The sequence below is a fragment of the Pogona vitticeps genome, chromosome 3, assembly GCF_051106095.1.
Source record: "Pogona vitticeps strain Pit_001003342236 chromosome 3, PviZW2.1, whole genome shotgun sequence".
NCBI lineage: Eukaryota > Metazoa > Chordata > Lepidosauria > Squamata > Agamidae > Pogona > Pogona vitticeps.
In genome coordinates this window covers 236,336,848-236,346,941 of record NC_135785.1, presented here as the reverse complement: position 1 = coordinate 236,346,941, position 10,094 = coordinate 236,336,848, and the positions used below count along the sequence as shown (strand labels likewise).

At 41.7% G+C, this 10,094-nt stretch overlaps 1 protein-coding gene across 3 annotated transcripts in view; it reads right to left on the bottom strand.

Annotated features, from left to right (window-relative positions):
* Positions 1–4,537: 4,537 nt before the first annotated feature.
* Positions 4,538–10,094, bottom strand: part of SMAD9 (SMAD family member 9) — a 48,246-nt gene continuing 42,689 nt past the window's right edge. For all 3 annotated transcript variants that reach the window (XM_020783842.3, XM_072993794.2, XM_078389972.1), the window contains exon 7: positions 4,538–6,021. In XM_020783842.3, the coding sequence (XP_020639501.3) occupies positions 5,878–6,021 (144 nt within the window). In that variant the 3' untranslated portion in view covers positions 4,538–5,877. The remainder of the gene's footprint in view (positions 6,022–10,094) is intronic.

Sequence of the window (10,094 nt, the reverse complement as noted above, 5' to 3'; positions counted from 1 at the left end):
CTTTAATCCTTATTATAACAGCACATATGTTACAACCTGGTTCAAAAAAATCTAGAAAGCTCCCAAATTACTGTTTAAAATATGCCTTCTTGAAAACTGGTGGGGAGTAGGGAGCCAAGAACATTTAACCTGCTTTTGTTATACTCAAGGCTATGACTGTTACATCAGTAACTTAGAAGTCGTGATTTATACATTCAAATTATTAACAGTCTGAACATAGTATTGCTTACTTGGAATTAAATTATAATATTTTGGATCCAGATTTAGTCATGCCTAGAGTAGATCCTCTGGAAAAAAATGAGGCAAGTTAATAATGACTAATTCAAATCTAATTAATTTCGGCTTTCAGAAGCCTCCTGGGGCTTTTTCAGCAGTTAAAATGCACCTCTGAAAGCCCCGCTTTGCTGCGGGGGGGCGCGAGGGGGCGCTGGAGGTGGCGGGGGGGCAGGCCTGCCCCACCCACCCCCACCCCGGCAAAGCGCCGCTTTCAGAGGCTTCCCCAGTGCATTTCCACTGCCTGTTTACCTGCTGGGCAAGCCTGGGGAAGCTTCTAAGAACAGCGCCCATCAGCTGTAAGGCGGGGAGGGGGAGGGACGAGCTGAGAAGATGGCAAAATGGCCGCCTGCTGTGTTTTGGCCCGGATTCCTCACTTACTGGGCAGCGAAAATGGCAACCGCATGGAGGATTTTCGCATAAAGATGAGTTTTGTGCCCGTATGAATGCATTAAACGGGTTTTAATGCATTCCTATGGGCTTTTTTATTTCGCATAGCGACGAATCCCTATAGCGACGATTTTGGCTGCACGGATTATCGTCGCTATGCGGGGCACCACTGTAACATTCTGGGAGCAGCTAATGAGCCTTCCTACTAAGGCATCATTTTCTGACTATGAGAATAGTGATCTGAAATATTGCAATGGATGGTGTGTGTATGTGTGTGTGTGCACGCAGTTTCAATGACAGTCAGATTCAGTCATAGCTCCCCAGTGATATGTAAAGATTGCCCACAAGAAGCTTAAAACATTTTTGAATTGTTGACACTTACAACTGCCTATAAGAAATCATGTCTTCTTTCCTCTAAGCTCCTCATCAATAAATAGTTTTTCTAGTAAATGGCCTTTAAATCTTTCAAGAAGGCCATTTCAGAGAATGGCATATTTACGAGCATAGTTAAAGGTCTTAAATTGAATACCCACAGATAGCTACACAATGACACTAAAAGGACTATTTACGGTTGCCATTTTTATATGAGGATCCTGAATTAAATATTGACAAAAAAGGTCTATTTTATGAATTTTTCCCATGGCACTTTGGCAGTAATTGTTTTTGCAAGCTATGTCATATCTTCCCCGAAGTCTGAAGAGTGCTCTTTGGAAGCATGTCTGGGATGGCCTCAGTCTTATTCCCTTCCAGAATGTTCAAGGGGAGCAAACAGCCCTCAGGCAAGAAAGAGGTGGGAGCAAGAAGAAGCCTCACCGCTTTAAAGGCACTTGAAGAAAGGCAGCTAAAGAGAGTGAGTAGGTAGGGGGCTCACCCCCCCCCCCAGCTGCTAAAGATTTATCTCTCCCAGTGACAAATGTTCTTGTCCTTGAAATATGACTACAGCCAAACACCAACACCCCACTTCTATTCCAGATTGGAGCATGAGAAAGGGATTGGATAACCCCTTGTCTCTGACATACCTCCACCAATAGAGACTGTTGAAATCTGCCTATCAGACAGAGGCCGAATCTGTGGTACAAAAGGCAGATGCAAATGACAGTGCATCCAAGTTCAAGGACCATTCATACTTATCAAGATGTCATGAAGGAAAGTTGGGTTGGAGATCCTGAGGTTGTCTGCCAATAATAAAGATGAGATCAGTTCAACTGCTTGAAAGGTCAAATGCACTACTATGTACAGTAATTACAATTAAAAGTGCTGTTCCTTGTTGAGGAACCTCAGATCATGCAGATATGGTCAGATTCTGTACTCTGATTTTGGGAGCAGAAGATACCCAGTTCTTGCTGCTAGTATCACAATCTATCGAATCTCAACGGAAGATGCAATGACAAAGGAGAAACAGATAAGGATACAAAAATCATCACAGATTTCTGTGTTGTAGTGAAACGATCCTGATCACATTCCAGTCAGCTGAGTACCCATCACTTCACATCCTCAGCCCCACAAATGTCAGCCAGGTTCGCAGAAACGGTTCATTATCTTTTTCTGGAAGCACGTCCTAATTATTACTTAATAAGTGATGTGTGCATGTGCATGCACATGCACAGTATATAAAAATATACTCTGCAACAAAATAAAAGATTTGATAATCAGGGTGCTACATTTTAATAACAGGGTTTCCCTTGTTTTTTAAACTCCAGACTTGAAAGCTGCAGATCACATCACCGTCATTAGCCATCTAAATATTAGAAACACTTGAAACTAAGGATGTTGACAGCTCAGTGAAATTTCAGGAGCTGTTGTTCTTAATTATCACTGTCAGTACACACAATGCTTCCGGATGGTACAAAGAGGGCATAACAGCAGGAGTGTAAAGATTTCAGAAAACATCTCATTTACTAATTAGACTGTGAAACAGGTAAACTACACAGTGACACATAAAAGGCTCCTCCCCAGATTTGGAACAAATGCAGGAACTCATTCTGTTTTGATTTTTTTAAAGCAAGGGTGTATAACCTCCAAGTACTTTCCTCCCACCCTTTCCTTGCACCTTGATAGGCTGCATCCCTCTCCAACAACCCTATTCTTAAAAATAAATTGCCCCTCCAGTCACCAAAGGTGCCCCCCCCCATCATTCTCTTCCAGGGCCTCTTTTAGGCCTTAAAAACACAAAGCAAAAAGTTCCCCACAAACCTATTCCCAGTCAATGGGCACATAGTGCCTGCTTGTTTTAAAGCAAAATGGCTCTTGATGCTTTATGAACATGAAAGCACAACAGCTCCGTGTCTGGGAGAGGCAATGCTGAAATATAGCCTAGTCATAAACTCAGATGTAATGCAAACAAAGGGCTATCATCAAATAAATAAATAAATACTGCCCAGGTCATTTTTTGGTTCTTTTGATTCGATTACATCTTGATATTCTGGGTATTTTCTCCTGTTCATTTAAAAGAGAAGATGAGTAGCTTTTCTGGGTTCCATTTGCTTCCCACCCAGGGAGGGGCATGCTAAGTCTCCAAATACAATGGGCTCTCTCTGTGTCCAGCTTGATTTATGGTGAAGACTTAGACTGTATCACACAAGCTGATTGGGGTGTGGAGAAGCAGGCTTTTCCGTGTGTGCCTTGGAGAATGAGTTTCTCCTCTGATCTACCTCGCACATTTACTACACTGAGACTCACTGCCCCACAAGTCACAACAACTCTAGTGGATCACAGCGAGATGGGGAGCCAATTTTTCCCTTGCTTGTATGGGAGCCGTAGATCAAAGAAGTGATGATCTGGGAACATGGAGGGTGAGGAGCTGGAAGAGGAGAACAATGAAGATCAGCCACCCTGGAAGTAATTGTAGAGAAAGATGACAAGGAACAGGTGCAGCCTTGAGGCAGCAGATGAAGGCTGACAACAAAGACAAGCCATACAGATCCTAAAAGAGCCAAAAATACTATGGATTATGTTCCACCCACATGTACTGGTTAAGAAAGGGTGGCCTGTAATTGGTCACAAAGATGTCCCTCTCCACATCCAGGCACCTTACTTTTGAAAAAGTGGCAACCCTCAAGATTTGAGGTCTTTGCCAGGACCTTCTTCCTGTCTCTCTTCCCCCATCCCCCCAAATCTGTTTTCTGGTTGTCATCTAGCAAGATGGATTTCAGAGAAGTCTTGTTTTGATATGACAAACTTACAGTCGTCTAAACTGTCAACCTGGAAACCTCATGCTTTGAGAGAGACATAAATATGCTGGGTGCATGCTTTCATCCTCATCTGTTTGACTGCAAAGATAACTTTCTGTATCTGAGATATTGATAACGTGATGTATGCTTTGGCTTTCTCCGGGAAGAAGAGGTTCCATTGTCTCCTGACACAGACTCCAACCCAGACACATTTGTGCAAGAACAAGATTCAGGTGAGTGAGCAGCCCCAGATGTTCCAATAGCAGCATGAACCACTGCGACAGTGCTTGTTTCCCTCAGAGCTAAGAAGACTAGCTATTATGCTCTGTTCTTGTCCTGCAGCAACTGCAATACATTTCTCATTCTAACCTGCCAAAAAAGATGCACATGCATGGCCAACTTAACAAACCTTTAATCCTATGGAACCTTACCCTTGAGACAATGGACATCTCTTTTTGTTGCTGTTTAGCTGTTAAGTCGTGTTTGACTCTTCGTGACCCCATGGACCGCAGCATGCCAGGCCCTCCTGTCTTCCACTGCCGGACATCTCTTTATATAGTGGCTATTCCTCACACCAGCAAAGGCTATGGTTTCCTTGACTCCTTCAACTCTAGTAAAATTCTATTGTCTATGCCTTCACTGGGTCATGGCCCTTCATAGGGATATGTATACATACAGAGAACAAAGTATGAGTACACCATATGTCTTAAGAAGTGGATTTTAATCAATAAAAGCTAACAGAGAAATAAATTTCCTAGTCATTCTGTTTTGTTTTTCCTTTTTCCCTTTAATTTTGCCAACATGCTGAGACAGACTAATATGGCTACTTCTTTGGAAACATCTGTGTTTAAAACTCTCCACCTGCCATCTTTTAAACACTCCACTTAGGTGCCAGGGTTTAGCTGCTCCAACAGAAATCAAGCAAGATGTGGAAAATACATTTGCCTGCTCGCTCACCTATTTCTTTTCCAGCAAGAGGCAGATGAAAGTACAACTCTGTTTTGAAACTGGCTTCCCCAGACCAATCTGAGAAACAAAACGTGGGTGATGGTCCTAAGCACCTTCCCTCTGCAGTTCTTGGCTTCCAAATTATTTTGTGAAACACTGTTTTCTTCATGCTTATTTTGCATTCAGGGGCAGGAAAGTGTCAGCACCCATCATAAGGACTAGAATTGGTCAAGACCATCCATTCCCTGCCCTGCAAGCAAAATAAACTGGTACTGTTCTGCTTCTTACTGAGAATAATTAGAGATAAAGGGTGTAAACAATTTACGAATGTGATTCACCAATAGTCTGATGTTCTCAACATACTGCAGTTGTTCTTCTGGTGTTATGAAATCTCTATGTAATAGTGGCTATGTAAGTTTGCATATAAAGAATAAACACAGTGTCAGGTGATCATAAGGAGAGGCTTGCTTGCCATGCACTGTTTTGTTTTATCCTTGTCTGACAGATACATAGGAAATTTAAATTCCCTACCTTCAAAAGCATGGAGAAGGAACCATCTAACCATCTGAATGTGAGATTGCAACATTTATGATCAGAAACAATAAACTTTTGTGTTGAGTACCATAACCCACAGACAAAACTGAGGGCAGCCAAAGCCATCACCTTTTGTCTCAAAGCTTCCAAAAGTAAGTGGTTGGCAACAATTAAACAAGAAATTGGCTACATGAATGTATTCCTCTCTTGCAAGACAGTTAGTTCGTTTCATTTTCATGTGCCAACTTGCTTGACTTCCAATTTTTACACAATACTTATTCCAGAGCACAAACACTGGTCTTACTGTTTAATCCCCAAACAAGCCTACTAAACTCAGCTTGCCAGCTCATAAAACACAACCAAGGTCTATATGACACTACCATTTTGTTAACTAGTTTACATAAAATACAACACGGAAAAAAGCCACTGGTAATATACTATGTACATACATTTATATATTTACAGCTACATACAGAAACTTAGATTGGCGGCAACATGAGAATTCTACAAGCTGCTGCCTACAATACTGTTCATACCATAGGTTGTTTGTGGAAATGATTCCTTAAGAGACAGAGGAAATTGGGTTGTGAGGGGAACCCATTTGCGTTAGCACCTTATCTAGCCATTGCAATGGTCCATGCAAATGGATCTCGATCCAGCACGGAGTACTGGTGACATCCTGACGATGATATTCTGCTCCCCAGCCCTACAAAAAAAAATGAACAAATGATTGTCTTGTTCTTCATCTCATCAAAGGTCAATTTGCACCGCATTATTGGAAAACATCAGTTACATTCAGGAATGCAATAGCGCCAAATACAATGTCATATGAGTGGACTACCATATCCACCATAATAATTTCCTTTTTCCTACACTGGCAGCTCTGAAAATCTGCTGGCCCTCTAGCCCTGCGAACCAAGTTTAGGAGGGTAATCACAAGGTGAGGGACTTTGCATCTGTCCTGCTGCTAGAAGGACACTATTGGAAATCACCTCTACAAATTAATTGTTTAAAGTATGGTAAAGCAAAGGCTCTTTTTGCTGCTCACAAGTCCACAGTTTCTCAAATGATATTTCCTGCCACACACATTGAGGAAATAAAATAGCAAAAAGCAAAAGGTGAATTATTGTTCCCAGAAGCCTTCAGAAACAGCGTCCACTCTTTAAATTAGTTGCAGGGCTCCTTGCACTATTCATCACCAGAGCACTCATTTTCAAAACTAGAAGTGGACACCCAGCCATCTCCTACTTCATTTTTCAAACTGTTTACATTCTGCGCAACCCCCAAAGGATCCCATGGTCAGGAGGCTGGGCTCCGGACCTGCCCAAGTTGTCCACCCCTGTTTAGGCAGCAATTATCACAAAATATACAACAGAAACTAAAAGAACAAGTTTGCTCACCTGTGGAAAATAGAACAGCGGTTAAGTTGCAACTGGCAACAAGCAAAAAGCCAGGAGGCCCATTTATTTGCCTCTGTCTTCTCCCTCATGCCTGTATTTCTGCAGCTGACAAGCTATAGGTTTAAGGTAACTTTGGAAGCTACTGAGAGTGGATTCACACCCGCCAGTACATCATGTCCTTATGACTTAAAAAGACATATGAAACACCTTCAACTGCTATATTCAAGTGATTAACAGAAAAATAAATTCTCTGAATCACCTGACTGCCAGACTGCTGTCACATATAAGTATCATTTGATTCTGCAGGCACTGTGGGAGTCCACTCCCAAGCCAACTACACCAGAGCACAGAGTGCTGTCCTCTGAAGATGCTGGCCACAGAGACTGGTGAAATGTTAGGAAGAACAACCTTCAGAACACGGCCAAAGAGCCCGAAAAAACCACAACAACCATTAGATCCCGGCCATGAAAGCCTTCACAAATACAAGAAAACTTATCTTTCAGGATTCAGCCTCTGACCTTAGAATGTCGGACATTTTGTCTTTGTTAAACCTTGATCCTACAAGCTCCACCTCCAAAGAGGTGTGTTCCAATTGGTTTGTTCAGGATCAGCTGACATCAGTTCCATAAGGCTCCTGACTGGAAGAAGCTAAGTCTCCCGACTGTAGGAAACTCAGCCTTGTGGCTGAAGGGAGTCTGTTTATAGAGGCAAAGTATGTGCCATTTTGTTCTCTTCTCAGCCATCTCAGCTTACTTCCGTGTAAAAGATGCCCCCTCAATTTTTAGGTTAATCATTTTAGGAAAAAGTAGCATCTTATAGATGGAAAAATACAGTACAGTGGTGCCTCGCTTAACGATTACCTTGTTAAACAACAAAACCAGTTGACAATGAGGTTTTTGCGATCGCTTTTGTGATCGCAAAACGATGTTCTAATAGGAAAAATTCGCTTCACGATGATCAGTTTCCTGCTTCGGGAACCGATTTTTCACTAGACTGTTTTAAAACAGCTGATCGGCGGCTATAAAATGGCCGCCCGCTGTGCAAAATGGCTCCCCACTGTGCTTTAGGACAGATTCCTCGCTGTACAGGCACTGGAAAATGGCCACCCTATGGAGGATCTTTGCTTTACAGTGAGGTATTTAGCGCACTGGAACACATTGAACCAGTTTTCAATGCATTTCAATGGGCTTTTTTGTTTCGCTTGACAAGGATTTTGCTTAACAGCGATTTGAACGGAACGAATTATCCTTGTCAAGTGAGGCACCACAGTACCTGCTCATGCAATAAATTTGTTATGGCTCAGGATGTTCACACAACCCTCACATACAGCTCCTATTTATACTTCTTTGCACTGAATGTAGTTGCAAATGTCTCCATGAGCAACAATCTATGGCACTTTCTCTACTCTCTTTTGAGCCTTGAAGAATGGACAAAAGAATGCTGCTCCTTGCAGGCAGCTATCACTATCAGCCTGAATAATTGTAAGAAGAGGACTTAATAGAGACAAGGCTTTCCTGCCCAATTCTTCATTCCTATTCTCAAGTGTTGACTAACACACTCAGCGCAAGTAAGACTCATCCACTATTTGGAGGATCTAAATGCACAGATCTATGAACCCGATCTACTTGAGATAACTTCTGATGCAACTAAATGGCTGGGGTTATTTTGGACATGGATGGGAATACATAGCCTCTTGATGATGTGGGATTACACCTCCCATAATCCCTGACACTGACTAGTGCTTCTTGGAGGTGCAATCCAACATTACCCAGAGGGTCACAGGTAGAAATTTATGTATCATTTGTATACCTATCTCCTCAGACTTCGCTATTTTTTTTAATTAAGTGCAAATCTTTTATTTATTCTTCTAAATTCATACTCTTCCAGTTAATGCCATGCAACCACTCCTCTACAATATGCTCAGTTTATCTCCTAGAATTGTTCTATTTGATACAATGCTTTCATGTGCTTCCTACCGTATACAACAAACAACTTTATATCGTCAAAACTGTTTCTGACATATCATCGCATCTGACAAATTCTTGGTTCATTGAATAGTTCTCCATCTCCCTCTGGTGGCAATTTGAAAACTGTTTTAGGGTGATTCTGTTATCAATACATATTCTGTGCAAAGCTCAGAAAAACAGGGTCCCTTTTTGAGAACAGTCTTACAATGCAGGCTCTGTAACACTGGTAGATGGATTCCTTGAGCCATTGTTTCAGGTCAGTACAAGTTTTTCTTGATATTAGATTGAAATCTGGCTACCTGTAACTTGAGCCCATTGTTACATGTCCTGCACTCTAGGATGACTGAGGACAGATCCTGCCCCTCTTCTGTATGACTACCTTTCAAGTGTTTGAAAAGAGCTATTGTGTGTCCCCTCAGTCTTCTTTTCTCAAGGCTCAAACATGTCCAGTTCTTTCAGTCTTTCCTCACATGGCTTGGTTTCCAACCCCCTCTCCTTGTTGCCCTCCTCTGAATTTGCACAAGTTTGCTGGCATCCTTCTTAGAGCGTGGTGACCCAAACTGGTCACAGAACTCAAGATGATGCCTATCTAGTGCTGAATAGAAGGGAGCAAGTACTTCACAACATTTGTAGACAATACTTCTGTTAATGCATCCTAAAATAGCATTTGCCTTCTTTTGCTGCCACATTGCACTGTTGGCTTATATTCATCTTGTGATCAACAACAATTCCTTCTCACTTGTAGTATTCCTAAGTATATGTTTACTAACTGTGTGTTTGGTTCTACCCTGGCTGTTGTAGAACGTTGCCTTTATACCTGTTAAATTTCATTCTGTTCTTTTCATCTCTAGCCTATCAAGATCTCTTTGAATTTTGCTTCTGTCTTCCAGCACATCAGCTATTCCACCCAATGTTGCATAATCCACAAATCTGGTAAGCATTCCCTGCTGCTCCTCATCCAATAATAAAAATGTTGAAGAGCATCAGGCTCAGGACTGAGCTTTATGCTACCCCACTTGTTACCTTCTGCAAGTTTGAGAAGGAGCCATTGATAAATACTCTCTGAGCAAAAATCTGTAACCAGCTGATAGAGCTCACTCCCAAGTAAGTGTGTACAGAATTTCATCTTTGGTAAACTGCTGTGGCTCAGCTGTAGCACTGAAACCACTAATAAGAAAGCCACGAGATAACATAAATTAACCCCTCTATTATGTAGATGGTTTGATGCTACATAATATCTCCATAAAGTAACACAGACCCAACAGAATCTTTTGTATGGAACAGTTCCCAGAAATCTTAGTATTCTAGTGGATCTTCCTCCTCAGTGAGTTTGCAAAGTTGCTAGCAAGTCTAAAATTATTTCAGTGCATTTACAGGTGACCCTTTATGTAGAAACCTTGTTGCTTCAGTAT